Here is a 17,160-nt window from a genome sequence, read left to right on the forward strand (position 1 = left end):
TGGTGAAGACAAAGATAAAACCAATCTACAGCTTCTGCAATAGCCATCACTGAACTGCTTGCAGAACTTGCCTGGACTATGTATCACTTGTATGCATTGTGAACTCACCTGTATGCATTGTGAACTATCTGTTGGTGCAGCAACTTGTGGTAGTATTGGGGTATTTTTGCTGATGATGTCATCGGTGGTACAATTTTTCCAAAAGGAGCCATCAATTGGCTTGGTGTATCTTCCTCCCTTCTGTTTGTCATGATCGTTCAGCTAAAATAGGGGGCCAACAGAGGTGAGGTAAAGAACCTCACCCCCCCGCTGGTACAAAGACCTCTCCACAGGTGTGGCTGTATACTGGACCAGTAGTCAGTGACGGGTAAGATCCAATTGCAATGGTGTACCAACCTAAGACAGGAGGCTGACGCCTTGAGGTCAGCTCATCCGATAACGGGTAAGGACCATATGTACTATTGGACAACCTAAGGCAGGCACGGTCCCTAAGCCACATGCTTGTTGTTTAAACAGAGAGGGGGAGATGTTGAGGGCCACAGATGAAGGGGCCCCAGCAAACTTCCAGCTGCCAGCAAACTTCCAGCTGCTGGCTGATGATTGGCTCACAGCGGCCCCAGCAACATCTTGCTGATTGGCTCCTCTGTGGTGATGCTCATTGGAGATACTCATTGAGCTGTTTCCCCGCCCTTTCAGACTGCCAGCTGATGATTGGCTCACAGCAGCCCCAGCAACATCTAGCTGATTGGCTCCTCTGCGGTAATGCTCATTGGGCTATTTCCCTGCCCTTTCAGACCATGGAGCTGCTCATTGGGGGACTTTTTTGGCTCCGCCCACATGACCCAGCCAATCGGCCTCAAGAGCAGGAGGATTGTGGGAGGTGGTGAGGCTTGTGGTTGAGGGAGAGGCATGTGGGAAGCTGGTGGTGGCAGTTGGGCTCTGAGGGTTTTTCCTGAGGAGCTGTTTTGTTTGGCCTGTGTGGTTCTAAAAATAAAGTTCGTTTCTTTTGACAAGTGGCTCCTGAATTGTGCCCAGCCAGACTGCGGCAAAAGACCAACTTAAAATCTTCACCTTGTGAAAATTATTCTTAAAAAATGAAGATGAAATATTTTCTTAAACTAAAAACAAGGGATTTTGATACCTTGCCTTCTAAGAAATGTTAAAAAAAATCAGAGAGAAGGAAAATTACAAGGGTTGAGAAACTAAGCCCTGCAGAAAGAGTGAGGAAGCATCAGAAAAGGAATAAGTGGCCAGGCATGGATGCACATGCCTGCAATCTCAGCTACTAGGGAGGCAAAGACAGGAGAATCACAGGTCGAGGCCAGCTTGGCCAATTTAATGAACCCTGTCTCAACATAAAAAATAAAAAGGGCTGGGAAAAATAGCTCAGCGATATAGTGCCCCTGGTTCAATGCCCAATTATGAGGCAAGGAAGGAAGAGAGAGAAGGGAAGGAAGAAAAAGAAGTGAAAATAAAATAAAATTTCTCTCTACTCCCTTCCCCCTTTCTTCTTCCTTCTGGGGATTGAGGGATTGAGTCCAGGTGCCCTTAACCACTGAGCCACATCCCCAGATCCTCCCTCTTTAAATTTTGAGACAGGGTCTCATTAAATTGCTTAGGTCCTTGCTAAAATGCTAAGGCTGTCTGAACTTGCGATCCTTCTGCCTCAGTCTTCTAAGCCGCTGGGATTACAAGCATGTGTAACCATGCCCAGCTTACTTATTTTTGTTTTTTATTTTGAGATAGGGTCTTGCTAAGTTGCTGAGGCTGGCCTCAAATTTGTGATCTTCCTGCCTCAGCCACCTGAGTTATCAGGATTACAGAAATGTGCCGCTGCACCCAGCTGCTTATTTTTCTCATTCTAAATCCATCTAACAGGTAATGGGAGGTTTGTTTAAAATAATAAGTGGCATCAATGTATTCAATTGGGGTGTGTGTGTATGTATATGTGTCAATAAAATGAAGGATTTAAGTATATTTTGGTTTTATAAGGTTTGTTATTATAAGATGAAGTGGTATACTGGTGTATAAAAGTAGACTTAAGATTATTTGTCAATCTGTATCACAAACTTCAGAGCAACAATTTTTGGTGGGTGGTACTAGGGACTGAACACAGGGTTCATCCCAAACCCTTTTTATTTTATTTATTTTTTAATATTTAAAACAGAGTCTTGCTAAATTGCCCAGGCTGGACTGGAAATTGTGATACATCTGCTTCAGTCTGTTGAGATGCTGGTACTACATACACGTAACCCATGTACCCAATTTAGGGCAACAATTTTTTAAAAAATTAAAACATTTTATATAATACTCAAAGTACTTACCAGTTTCCAGAAGGCAAATTAAATATCTCAGACTATGAATCCAATAACACAAAAAAGATATTTTACATTTTCCTTGTTGATTTGTGAAATCTTGACCTCATAGTAAATCATTGATATATGCTAGTTGATTATGAGTAAGATATATACTCTAAAAAGCACAGATTATTTAGATTATTTTAATATTAGTTTTAAATATGCAAAGCTGTAACTAAGCTTTTATGGGCTAGGGTTGTAGCTCAGCGATAGAGCACTTGCTTAACCATGTGTATTTTTAGTTGTGAGTGCACACAATATCTTTATTTTGTTTATTTAGGGTTTTCTTTTTGTTGCTTATGTTTTTTTAATGTGTTGCTGAGGATCAAACCCAGTGCCTCACAGGTACAAATGCTCTACCACTAAGCCACAACCTTAGCCCTCACGGTAGTTTTGATTTGCATGTCTTTCATTGCTAATGATGTTGAACATTTTTTCATATATTTCTTGGCCATCTGTATTTCTTCTTTTTGAGAGTGGCCATTTGATTTATTTGTTAATTGGGTTATGTGGTTTTTTGGTGTTAAATTTTTTGAATTCTTTATATATTCTGGAAATCAATCCTCTGTCAGAGAGTAGCCAGCAAAGACTTTCTATCATTTCTGTAGGTTCTCTCTTCACATTTTTAATGGTTTCCTTTGTTGTGCAGAAGCTTTTTAATTTGATGCCATTTCATTTTTTTTAACTTTTGGCATTATTTCCTGAGCTTTACATGTCCTATTAAGAAAGCTGGTGTCTGATCTTATATGCTAGAGTGTTGAACCTACATTTTCTTCTAGGAGTTGACAGTTTCTGATCTAATTCCTAGGTCTTTGGTCCATTTTGATTTGACTTTTGTGCAAGGGGAGCAATGAGGGGCTAGTCTCATTCTTATACATGTGGATAACCAGCATCATTTGTTAAAAAGGCTGTCCTGTCCTTTCTCTAATGTATGTTTTGGGCACCTTTGTCAATGACTGTATCTGTGTGGGTTTGTCTCTGTGTCTTCCGTTTTATCTCACTGGTCTATGTGTCTTGTTTTTTTTTTTTTTTTTGGTCAGCTAAGTGCAGTTTTTGTTACTATAGCTCTGTAGTTAGATAGCTGAAGTCAGGCATTGTGATGCCTCCAGCTGCTTTTTTGGCTTAGAATTGCTTTGACTATTCTGGGTCTTTTATTTCTCCAAATGAATTTTAGGACTGTTTTTTCTAGTTCTGTGAAGAATATCATTGGTATTTTGATGGGGATGGCATTGAATCTGTATATTGCTTTGGGAGTGTGGCCATTTTATCAATATTAATCATGTCTACCAATGAACATGGGAGGTCTTTCCCTCTTCTTATGTCTCTTCAGTTTCTTTAATATTCTATAATTTTCACTGTACATGTCTTTCACTATCTTGGTTAGATTTATTCCTAGGTTTTGTTTTCTTTCTTTTTCTTTTTCTTTTTTTCTTTGAGGCTACTGTGAATGAATCTGCTGATTGGAGTTCTCAGCAGATTCATTATTGGTATATAGACCTGATGTTTTTCTCTTGAGGCTTTTAAAATTCTACTATGTGTTAGGCATTTTAATTATAATGTGTCATGGAGAAGTTCTTTTTTGATATTGTCTACTTGTGGTTCTGAATGTCTCTTATATCTGGACATCCATCTGATTCTCAAGGTTTGGAATTTTTCTGTTATTTTTTCCCTGAAGAGGTTAAGAATAAATCTAACCAAGATAGTGAAAGACATGTACAGTGAAAATTATAGAATATTAAAGAAAGAAACTGAAGAGACATAAGAAGAGGGAAAGACCTCCCATGTTCATTGGTAGACATGATTAATATTGATAAAATGGCCACACTCCCAAAGCAATATACAGATTCAATGCCATCCCCATCAAAATACCAATACCTTTAACCTGTATCTCACAATTCTCTGTAATTCCAATGATTCTTAAATTTGGCCTCTTAATGTTGTCCCAGAGTTCTTGTATATTCTGGTCATGTTTACTTATTTTCTTTTCTTTAATATTGTCTAAATAAATGTTCAAGGCCAGCCACTTGTCTTCCGGCTCTGAAATTCTGTCTTCAGCATGGTACTATTAGAGAAAATTTCAGCTGAGCCTTTTGATTTATTGTGTCTTTTATTTCCAAGATTGCTATTTTGTTCTTTTGCAATACCTCTATCTCATTATTGACTTTTTCATTCGTATCTTACACTGACTTCCTTGATTCCTCAGGGTGTGTGTGTGTGTGTGTGTGTGTGTGTGTGTTTTGTGTGTGTTTGTGTTCTCTTGGAATTCACCCATCTTTTTTTGGTGGGGGGGATACCAAGGATTGAACTCAGGGGCACTCAATCACTGAGCCACATCCTCAGTACTATTTTGTATTTTATTTAGAGACAGGGTCTCACTGAGTTGCTAAGTGCCTTGCTGAGGCTGGCTTTGAATTCACAATCCTCCTGCCTTAGCCTCCTGAGCCACTGGGATTACAGGCATGAGCCACCTTGCCTGGCCTCACCGATTATTTTTATAATCCTTCTTTGCATTCTTTAACTGATATCTCATTCATTCAATAGCTTTGGAGTCAGTTGTTAGTGAACTGTGAACTTTAGGAGGCATTGTGTTACCTTATTTTTTTCATATAGATTGAGACCCCGTGTAATTGTGGTATCCACAGCCTTTGTGTTAATTTTGTTTCTGCTATAGGAGTGGGTCCATGAGTGGGATCTGAGGGTCCCCTTCCACCCAGCCATTTCTGCTTAGGGCCTGGTCATTAATTTGGGGAGGGGGGTTATGCTTTTCTATTCTTTGTATTAAAGTATTGCTGAAGTTTGAGTGTGGTTGATTTGTATGTGGAACAAGGTGTGCTTCTGGGTAGAAAGAGTTTAGCAGCAGAATCTCTAGTCTATGAATTTGTACTGTCCCTATAGATTCACAGCACCTCAAAGAAAAGCACAAAACAAACAATAGCAACAACCAAAGCAAACAATATGTAGAATTGAATGAACACCCAGTGCCTACTATTACATTCACAACACTAACTACCACAGAACAAGAATGGGGAGGCAGCAATTGCCAACGGAAAAAACAAAAATCATGAACTAGATCTGTGATTAAAGTAAAAAGCAGGTGCCAACCACATCATTCACAGCACTAATAACTGCAACAACATGAGTGATGGCAGCAGGAGTTATATAAACCAAATAGTTCTAAATTATGGTAAAAATACAGTTCATTAAGAGAAAAGAAAATGTAAGAGAAAAAAGTAATAGAAGAAAGTTTAGAATGTTCAAGGTGTGAATAGAGAGAGTGCAGTCAGTGATGGTTATAAGGAAAGAGGAGAAAAAAATAGGAAAATAATGTAGAGGGAGAAAGAAAGAACAGGAGAATCTGGCTGATAGTAGGGAAAGAAAGGAGAGAAACAATCAAAAACCTTAACCCTAGGGCTGGGGTTGTGGCTGAGTGGTAGAGTGCTCGCCTAGCACATTGAGACCCTGGGTTCGATCCTCAGCAACACTAAAAATAAAGTTAAAAACGAGAGGAAAAAAATGAGCTGGCACAGTAACACACACACACACACACACACACACACATGAAAAAAAAAGATTCTTTTTTTTTTTTTTGATACTGAGGATTGAACTTGGGGGCACAGTACCTCTGAGCTACATCTATAGCCCTCAACTTTTTATTTTGAGACAGAGTCTCACAAGTTGCTTAGGACCTTACTAAGTTGCTAAGGCTAGTATTGAACTTGTGATCCTCCAACCTAAGCCTCCCAAGTTGCTGGTATTAAAAGTGTGCACCACTGTGCCCACTGGAAAAAAAGATTCTTAGTGAAAAATAAAAATCTTTTCCACAGAAGTGGTCAAAACCATCAACAAGGATGGATGATCACTGCCTATGCCTGACTGTCCTTTCAGTTTCTTCTCGGGCTATGTACTAAGAGAAATAGAACATGCCCATGCCAGAGCAAGGGCTGGGGGTTGTTAACCCCTTACTCTTTTTGTTTTACTCACTCAGCTCCCAGCTGGAGTGGCCTAAAACTGAAGCTGACTAAAATAGCTCTCATTATTCCCTTCTTACCAGTAGAAGGTAGGACGGAATGGTAAGAACTGTCGATCAGAGTTTTGTCTAGACAGACCAGATGCATTCTGCTTGGTACACCCTAGACCATAAGGTAGGCACTTGCTGGGACAGTATGGCAATGCTTGCTTTGATCTTCTGGGTTCCCACAGTAGTAAACTGCAACGTGGCCTTTCAAGATGGCTCCTGTCAGCTTGCCAATTAAGAAATACAACACTGAGATTCAAATTCAATATTGGATAGTCAGAGTGTCTTAGAGACCCAGAAATTTGGGTACATTAAACAAAGAAGAAAGAGTACACTGGAGCCAACTGACTGTGGCAGCAGCAATGATAGCAGCAGTGGTAGCAGCACTGGCACCAGAGAGGGAGGGAGAACACAGACAAAAAGATTTGGCATGGAAAAACCTGAGCTCAGAAAAGCAACCTGAATTTAGCTGATCCTGAGGGCTCCACTGTACACTGGGGCTTCAAAAGTGCTCTGTTTCTCAAGTAGCAGCAGAGAGCTGACTCACCATCTTGATGTGGCCAAGCTGCAGCTGCAGGGTGTGTTGATCTAATTTTTCCAGAGCAGATACCACCAACACTGTCCCTGAGGCTTGATTAGACCTAATCCCAACCAACTAGAACTCCCCTCACAGAACTCTGCAGCAGCCTACTCTGGAAGTTCATCAATTTGGTCTTTTTAGACAAAACTCCAACTGACAGTATTTCCCATTCCATCCCACCTCATACTGGTGAGAAGGGAAGCTACAACTCATTTCAACCAGCTTCAGTCCTGGGTTACTCAGTTGGCAGCTCAGAAAGCAACACAAAAAGAAGGGGTTAACAACCCCCAGTCCTTGTTCTCATTGTCAGTACATAGCTCAAGAATAAACAGAAAGACAGTCAGATATAGACATTGACCATCCATTCTCATCAACTATTTTGACCACCTCATTGGAAATGATTCATTCTTTTTTCCTTTTCAGCGGTGTGTGTGTGTGTGTGTGTGTGTGTGTGTGTGTGTGTTTGTGTGTGTTTTCTTGCTGTGCTGATTTGTTCATGGACATATACATACATACATATTTGTTTCTTTTTCTCTCATTTTTAGCATTTTTTAAATGTAGTTATTTTTCCTTGCCTTATCTTTTGAGGGTTAGGATTTTTGGTTTGTATATTTTTGTTTTGTTTTATATTGTTTTCATTTGTTTGTTTCTCTTTCCCTCTTCTGCTAACAAATTCTACTATTCTCTTTTCCTCTCTTCCTTTACTTTGTTTCTATTTTTTCTTCTTTGAACTTATAACCATCACCTGCTACATCTCTTCTGCATTCTCTCTGTTGACTTTTTGAAATTATACTCTTTCTACTTTCCTGTCACATTTTTCTCTCTTAATTAAATTGTATTTTTACAATCTTTTAGAATTAATTGGTTATATAAATCCCACCCCCACAATTAAGGCTAATACAATCATTACTGCTGTGGATGACATAATTGACACCTATTGTTTGTTTTAAAGCCAGATCTAGTTCACAGTTATTATTTTTACTGTTGACAATTGCTCACCCCACCATTTTGTGTGTGTGTGTGTGTGTGTGTGTGTGTGTGTGTGTGTGTATAGTAATTAATGTTGAAGAAACTGGGTATTTAATTTAATGTTGTATATTGTTTACATTGGTTGTTGCTATTGTTTTTTACCTCTTGTTTTGTGAGCTGCTAGGAACCTACAGGGATACTACAAGTTCACAGGGTAGAGACTTTGCTGTTCAACCACAAATTAACGACACCCAATCTTCAGTTATATTTCAATATAAAGAATACAAGAGACAAAAACTCAAACTAACAACCAGACCCCAAGTGGAAACAGTTAGGGGTGGGCCCCTAGGTCTCAACTACAGATGTCCATTGCTACAGCAATAACAGAAAATTAACACAGAGGTTGTGGAAACCACACCTACAAGGGGGTCTCAATCCAGATAGCTCTAGGACACTTTGGCAAGTGAAGACTGTGCCCTAAAAAGGCCTACATAAGAGTGGAATAGAAATCCTTTCTAATAGATACATAAAACCCAACTAGGAACATAAGAAATATAAAAAAACAAGGTAACACACCACCTCCTTAAGTTTATAATTCACCAGAAACTGACCCCAAAGATATTGAAGTAGATAAAATATCAGATAAAGAATTCAAAAGAATTATTATAAAAATGGGGGAAAAAAAAGAAAGAAATACGGCTCACTTTTCACTGAGCAGCCTCTGGATCAGCTAAGTTCAGTTTGCTTTTCTGATCTACAGGTTTTATTTATTTATTTATTTGTGGTGCTGGGATTGAACCCAGGGGCCTTGTGCTTGACAGGCAAGCACTCTGCCAACTGAGCTATATCCCCAGCCCCTGATCTACAGGTTTTTTTTTCTCTCCAAATTTATCCACTGTGTGTTTCTCTCTGCGTGTTATCATTCCCTTCTGTGTTTATCCAGTGTTGCTGCTGCTGCCTTAACAGGCTTGGCTCCGACTAATTCTTGTTCTTTGTTCATTGGCTCAGAGCCTCTAAAGGACTCTGACTCTACAATATTGAATTTCAGTGAATTCCCTCTTACCCACCTCACTGAGAAGCAGTACTCCTGCTGTTTGAATCTTGAGCCATTAAATACACTTTTAAGTAAAAGAAGCTAACTTGAAAAGGCAAAATACCGTATGGTTTCAACTACATGATATGGAAAAGGCAAAATTATAGAGACAGTAAAATGATTGATGGATGCCAGGGGTTAGAGGGAGAGAAGTATTAATTGGCAGAGAATAGAGCAGTGAAGGCAGTGAAAATACTCTGTATGTTACTACAATGTTGAAAACATATCACTATACATTTGTCTAAATACACAGTTGTATATATAGGAACACATATAAAACATAAACACCACTAGTAAACCCTGATGTAAATAACTGACCAGCTGATAATGATGTACTAGTGTACATATCAATTATAACAAAAGTACCACTCTGGTGGGGGATATTAATGAGAAGCCTATATATGAGTGGGGGGGGGCACGTGGTATATCTCTGTACAGTCTTTAGTTTTGCTTATAGGAAGGAAGGAAGGGAAGGAGAAAGAAAGGAAGAACTAGAGATGTCGGGAGGTATGGCTCAGTTGTACAGTACTTGCCAAACATGCATGAGGCCCTGGGTTTGAGCCTCAGAAACATTCATCAACCACAAAAAACAAACAAAAAGAATTAGGAAATTTCCATTTCCAGATGGCTAAGTACCTATTGATTTGATCTTACTGAAGCTGAAAGCTGTTTATGCAGATATTTAATACTACATAAGCACTGAAATATATGGAATAATTAAAACCACTTTCAAATTAACAGACCTCATGTTATTCAACAGAGTTAAGACTTAAGAATGAAGTTAAAGTGCTCTCTGTGCATAATATGAAATGAATTTCATTCTGACATCATGTATAACAAATTAGAATAAATAATTTAATTAAAATAAAAGAGAAAAAAGCTATGTAAGCCCTAACGTTTGACTCAATAAAACTCCCCTCTTATAGAACAGAAATCTTATTCATTACTAACATTTTATTTGTTTACACAATATGTTGTTACATATAGGAACACATATAAAACATAAACACATGCTGGAGTAATAAGAATGGAAAATACAAGAGAATAGATTTAAATTCACTGTTCGTTTAAACCAATGTTCTCCTCCCAGAGAACAAGATTTTTCATTTAAAAGTTGTCAATTATTAATGAAATAACATAAAGGACCAAAAGTATTTCTGGAGAAAAAAAAATCTTTCCTTTGTGTGTATGTCCTAACACACACTTCTCACAAAGGCTTTAGTCATATTGGGTCAGGGCCACCTGAATGACCTTATTTTAACTTAATTCCTCTCTAAAGATTCTATCTCTGAGGCTGGGGTTCTGGCTCAGTGGTAGAGCGCTCACCTAGAATGGGCAGGGCCCAGGTTCAATCTTCAGCACCACATAAAAATAAAGGTATTGTGTTGTGTCCATCTATACCTAAAAAATAAATATTATTTTTCTCTGAGGCTGGAGATGTGGCTCAAGTGGTAACGCGCTCGCCTGGCATGCATGGGGCCCTGGGTTCGATCCTCAGCACCACATAAGATAAAATAAAGATGTTGTGTCCACCGAAAACTGAAAAATAAATATTAAAAAAAAAAGATTCTATCTCCAAGTAGAGTCATATGCTTAGGTGTTGAGGTTAGAATTTAAACATAGGAATTTTATGTATACTTCTGACCCTAACAAAGCTTAAGCACATATGGAATTTTCTTAGAACAAAAGTGATCATTTGTTCATTTACTCAGTATTTTATTTATTGGTTTTCTCTTCCTTCCTGCTTCCCTCTCTCTCCCTTTCTTCCTTCTTTCCTTTATCCTTTATTTTCCTCTCTCTCCTTCCTTCTTTTCTTCCTTCCTCCCTTCTTTCCTTTTACTTTAATATAGATATATGAGTAACATTATAATTTATCTGATTGAATTAAAAACGAGTGCTATTGGTCAATGGAACAGTTTCAGACAAAATATATTAACTTCTCGTGTTCAGTATTTTAAGTCAAATAAATGTCACTTGCAGCTCATTTAAGATTGAATACTATGTGCAGCACACACAGCTATGTACTTCCCTATGGGTTGATGTATTCAACAAACAGGGTAGCCTTATACAAGTTCCACTTTCATCAAAATTGTTGGTTACATTTTATTTATTTATTTATTTATTTTTTTTTTTTTAAAGTGAGAGTGAGAGAGGAGAGAGAGTGAGAGAGAGAGAGAGAGAGAGAATTTTTAATATTTATTTTTTAGTTCTCGGCAGACACAACATCTTTGTTGGTATGTGGTGCTGAGGATCGAACCCGGGCCGCACGCATGTGAGGCGAGCGCGCTACCGCTTGAGCCACATCCCCAGCCCCTTATTTATTTTTTTAAGAGAGAGAGAGAGAGAGAGAGATGGAGGGAGGGAGGAAAGGAGGGAGGGGAGAGATAATTTTTTAATATTTATTTTTTAGTTTTCAGCGGACACAACATCTTTGTTTGTATGTGGGTGCTGAGGATCGAACCCAGGCTGCACGCATGCCAGGCAAGCACGCTACCGTTTGAGCCACATCCCCAGCCCTGTTGGTTACATTTTAAAAAGACACTTTTTTACTTAATTTCTAACTGTTTTTCTTTTGGAAATTGATTTGCAGAAACTTATTTATTTTTAATAACATTTTTATCTTTATATATGCTAGAAAAATCTTTATAGTTTATTTCTGATCTTTTAAGTTTGTCAAAAAGATTAAATTATATTAAATTTAATTTAATAAAAATTATATTAAATATGCAAATAAATTAAAAAAGACTGAAGTTAAAGAGTCTCAGAATATCCTGTGGATGCAAATTTCAGGATGTATAAGATTTGAGAATATAATCTAATGTCAAATTTGATCTGTGAGGAACAATCAGTGCTGTCTTTCTCAATAGCTGGTTAAATATAGTCTAGAGCCATGTATTGGGTGTTTAATGTCAATTACTCCCCTCCCCTGGACTTTGTGCTGTGATTGCTAAGATGACCCTAACTTTTAATAAAGTTCTAAGCATGTTACACATGTTAACTCAAAAAATGGAGTTACAGTCCATGGATCCAGGCAGACTGAAAAGGCCAGGTGACGTTCTCAATCAAAACCACTTGAATAGGGAAGATTTAGTCATAAACTCTAACTGCCAGGAATCTAAATAAAGAGATAATCATCTCAGAGAGGAGCAGCCAATAGTAATTACTGCCTAGTACTCACATTATAGTTGTGAAACTATGTACAAAGTCAGACAAGCTAAATTTATTTCTATATGTTGAAAAGGCCAGGTCAGATGCATGCTGAGTTTTTATAAATTACAAAAGCAGGAGAAACTATATGACTTAATCCAGTGTTTGAGATAAGACCTTTCTTCCAAGGACAAAGTTCAGTTTCAGAATCCCTAGATTCTCGGGGTCCTGACAACTAATCCATATGCATTCTTTCTTTCTTTCTCCCTTCAAAGACTCAGTAAACTATGAGCAAGAAGATAAAGAGAAAGAGACCTATCTTATTCAGCTTGATACCAACCTGTTTTACAACTTCAATATCCCCCTTTTATTGCCCAAAGAGAGGGTCCAGGTTTAGGACGATAGTACTCATGAATTACCAAATCTGGGCAGCAATCTCTGAACAGCTTCCTATGGGTCTAAGTCTGTTACATTTCCATTAACACCAGGTTTAGAATTTCTATTACAAACAGTGTGTAGCAAAGAACAATGTAGCAATACAGCAGTCCCTTTAACAAAGCTGTTCTGGATCCCATGGGACATAAGAATATGTCTAGACCAAATACATCGCTAAGTCCTCAAATGAAGTCTTTGCCTTTCCCTGGAAGTAGTAATGTGGCTGAGTTCATGTAAACCTCATCATTTTTATATATTCCTCCGTCAGAGGCATGTAAATCGGTACTTACATTATCTGGAATGTATATTCCAGATGGAAGACAGTCTGAATGCATGAAGTCATGTGCTTTAGTTCCAATATGTAAAATCAATTTGAAACAAATATTCCTCTTATTTTTGTTTCTTCCTAGTCTAATGGGGAGAAAGTTAACCAGATTCCTTTCTGTGAGCCTTGATCCTTGGGCATGGTAGGATGAAATGTTACTGGACCTTCATTACATGGCCCAAGATACTGGAGCCATAACATGGTAGAAAACACTATATGGTGCTGAGGATCGAACCCAGGGCCTTACATTAATTTGACATTAGATTATATTCTCAAATCTTATACATTCTGAAATTTGCATCCATAAGATATTCTGAGACTCTTTAACTTCACTTTTTAAAAAATTTATTTGCATATTTAATATAATTTTTATATATTAAATTTAATATAATCTTTTTGACAAACTTAAAAAATCAGGAATAAACTATAAAGATTTTTCTAGCATATATAAAGATATATCCTGGCCACTGACCCAGGATATACATGTGGCCCCCAAATATGTACAAGTCTAAAAGGAATGTTGAGAGGACAAGGGAAGAAGCTACTAAGAGTCAAAAGCAGACTGAACACATTCTTTTACAGAAAGAAAAAAAACCTCATAAACTCTTATATGCTTCAATTAGTGATGTGACAATGTAATGTACTGAAGTGGCTTCTGTGGACACTCTTTCATCCAATCTTTCTTAACCTCCAAGCACTCACCTGTGTGGCCATGGAGTGGGGAGTGTGGTCGTGGTAGTGTAGGAGATGTGCTAGAAGTCACAATCAAGCTCTTGCGGTTACTTGTCCGGCAACTGCAATGAAAGCAAAATGTCAGTTATAACAGGGACACCATGATCCCAGAGACCTTGAGTAGCTATGGAGGAACAAAAGAGTGACACTAGTATATGGGCTGAGCAGTATACCATTTTAAATGGACTTAATCAGCAATTACTGCTTGTCCCAGTTATATTACATAATTTAGTGTGCTCCACCTTGCAATAAATTTTGCTGCTGCCTTCACTTTTGTCTTGTATTGCCATTGCGCTTTGCCAATGTTTTGGTTTGCTTCTTAAACAAACAAGAAGCTCTCTAAGGGTAACAACCATGTTTGAAATGATATCAAATGAAGAAAACCATGTGCACGCCTGTTATCCCAGCGGCTTGCCAGGCTGAGGTAGGAGAACTGCAAGTTTGAAGCCAGCCTCAGCAATTTGTCGAGGCTGTAAGAAACCCTGTCTCAAAATAAAAAATAAAAAGGGCTAGAGATGTGGTTCAATGTGGCTCAGTCGTTAAGTGCCCCTTGGTTCAATCAAAGGAAGGAAGGAAGGAAGGGAGGGAGGGAGGGAGGGAGGGAGGGAGGGAGGGAGGGAAAAAGGCAATTTTATTTAGAAAATAAACAGAAGTTAAAATATTTTGTTATCAAGACTTGGGGCTCAGTGGTAAGGAACTTGCCTAGCATGTGTAAGGGCCTGAGTTTAATCTCCAGCATGCATAAATAAATAAATCTCCTATCTCATGAAATTAATGTTCTTGTCATAAGATATGGAAATATTAACTTAATCTATGAAATTTTAAATTATTATTTTTATAACAGCTTAATCAATAAAGTAAGTAATCTCATTTTATCATAAATTTCAGAACAGGCCTAGGTTTCTTCTACAAAACTGGTTTCTATCCCTCTAAAATCTGGAACAAGACAGGGATGCCCTCTCTCACCACTTCTATTCAACATAGTTCTTGAAACACTGGCCAGAGCAATTAGATAGGGAAAGAAATTAAAGGAATAACTACAGGAAAAGAAGAACTTAAACTAGCACTATTTGCTGACAATATGATTCTATATTTAGAAGACCCAAGAAACTTCTAGAACTAGTAAATGAATTCAGCAAAGTGGCAGGATATAAAATCAACTCCCATAAATCAAAGGCGTTTTATGCTGAGTACTAATCAATGCTAGGGGAAGAAACACCCAGGGAAAAGAACTGGTGGAACACTCCCTCCTGGTGCTCACACTAGGCTGGGACTAGACAAAGGTGAAACCTTATGATTCAGAGGATATTGGGTAGCGTACTCAGAAGTATTTTCTTTTTTTTTTTTTAAAGATAGAGAGAGAATTTTTTTTTATATTTATTTTTTAGTTTTCGGCAGACACAACATCTTTGTATGTGGTGCTGAGGATCGAACAGGGGCCACATGCATGCCAGGCGAGCGCGCTACCACTTGAGCCACATCCCCAGTCCCTCAGAAGTATTTTCTTAGAAGCAAGGAAAAATTACCCCAAATGCTGTGCTGGACCCACATAAGCTAGCTTGAAAGTAATCCTCAAAAACATCGAACTATTTCCAAGAAACATAACTGTAAGCCAGAAGAAAGTTTGAAAGGAATACAAAAATATGCAGCATAAAAGGTAAAATTCAATTTTGCTATATAATACAAACCTATGAGGCATGAAAAAAAGTAGAAAAATAGGATCCAAAGTTGGGGGAAGATTAATAAACTGAGAGAATACAGATGATAGAATTAGTAGGAAGAACATCAAAGTCATTACTATATCCATGTTTTCAGAAAGGTAGGGGAAAAGAAAACATGACCATGCTAAGGAGAGATTATAGAAGATATATTTAAAGCACTGAACTTCCAGAGATTCAAATAGAGATGAAAATTAAATTGGATGGCATTAACAGGAGATTAGACACTATAGAAGCAAAGATTAGTCAACTTGAATAAACGGCAAGAGAAAATATCTGAAATAAAACTCAAAGGAATTTTTAAATGGAAAGAATATTTTTTGGTAATAGCCATACTAACAGGAATGAGGTGATATCTAAGTTTTTATTTGCATTACCCTGATGACTAACCATATTGAACACCTTTTCATATCACTTTTGGGTATTTTTTATGCCTTCTTTGAGAAATGTCTTTTCAGGTCTTTTGCCTATTTTTAAGTTGAGTTGTTTGAGTTCTTTAGAAATTTTGCATTAGCCCCTTATCAGATATACAGTTTGCAAATATTTTTTAAATTTATAGTTGTAGATGGACAACATGCCTTTATTTTATTTGTTTATTTTTTATGTGGTGCTAAGGATCAAACCTAGTGCCTCACACATGCTAGGCAAGTGCTCTGCTACTGAGCTACAGTCCAAGCCCTGCAAATATATTTTTCTTAATATCTTTATTTATTTATTTTTATGTAGTGCTGAGGATTGAACCCAGTGCCTCACATGTGCAAGGCAGGCACTCTACTATTGAGCTACAGCCCCAGCCCCCTACAAATATTTTTTCCCAGTCTGTAGGATACTGTTTCATTTTGTTTATTATTTCCTCTACTATGCAGAAGCTTTTTAATTTAATGTAATCCCATTTATTTAGTTTTTCTTTTGTGGCCTGAGCTTTGGTGTGTTATCCAAAAAGTCACTGCAAAGCCATTTTTTTCATATATATTTGTTAATAGCTTTAATTTTATTTATTTATATGTGTTACTGAGGATCAAACCCAGGGCCTCACACACGTCAGGTGAGTGCTCTACCACTGAGCCACAATCCCAACCCCACTGCAAAGCCAATTTATAGGAGCTTTCCCACTATGTTCTCTTCTATGAAGTCTATGTGTTCTGGCTACATATTTAGGAGTTTTATTCATTTTGAGATGATTTTTGAATAATGGTATAACACAGAGGCCAATTTCACTCTTTTGCATGTCAAAATTCAGTTCTTCCCACATTACTTATTTTTTTTTTAATTTTTTAATATTTATTTTTTAGTTTTTCGGTGGACACAACATCTTTATTTTATGTGGTGCTGAGGATCGAACCCAGGGCCCCGCGCATGCCAGGCAAGTGTGTTACCGCTTGAGCCACATCCCCAGCCCCCACATTACTTATTAAAGACAAAAAAAAAAAATGTTTTCAAGGGTATGGAGAAAAGGGCACTCTAGTATACTAGGAATGTAGACTGAACAGTCATCATGGAAAACAGTATGGAAGTTTCTAAACCAATTAAAATGTATCTACCATTTTACCCAACACTCCCTCCTAGCATATAGCCAAAGGAAATTAAATTACCACCTCATTCTCAATTCCTGCAGTTCCATGTCCATTGTATCATTATTCCCAATATCTAAGTGTACATACATACAATGGAATAATATTCAACCCTAAAAAAAGAATGAGACCTTGCTATTTATTATAACACGGATGAGCATGGAGGACATTATATTAAGTGAAAAAAGTCAGACACATGAAGAAAAATATTGCATGAT

At 37.7% G+C, this 17,160-nt stretch overlaps 1 protein-coding gene across 12 annotated transcripts in view; it reads right to left on the minus strand.

Moving 5' to 3' along the window:
* The window catches only part of MAST2 (microtubule associated serine/threonine kinase 2), a 181,433-nt gene that overhangs the window by 45,230 nt on the left and 119,043 nt on the right, over positions 1-17,160 (minus strand). For all 12 annotated transcript variants that reach the window (XM_081307162.1, XM_081307163.1, XM_081307168.1 and 9 more), the window contains one exon: positions 13,624-13,715. In XM_081307162.1, the coding sequence (XP_081163288.1) occupies positions 13,624-13,715 (92 nt within the window). The remainder of the gene's footprint in view (positions 1-13,623; positions 13,716-17,160) is intronic.

This window comes from Spermophilus citellus (genome assembly GCF_964194105.1).
Source record: "Spermophilus citellus genome assembly, chromosome: 9".
Classification (NCBI taxonomy): Eukaryota; Metazoa; Chordata; class Mammalia; order Rodentia; family Sciuridae; genus Spermophilus; species Spermophilus citellus.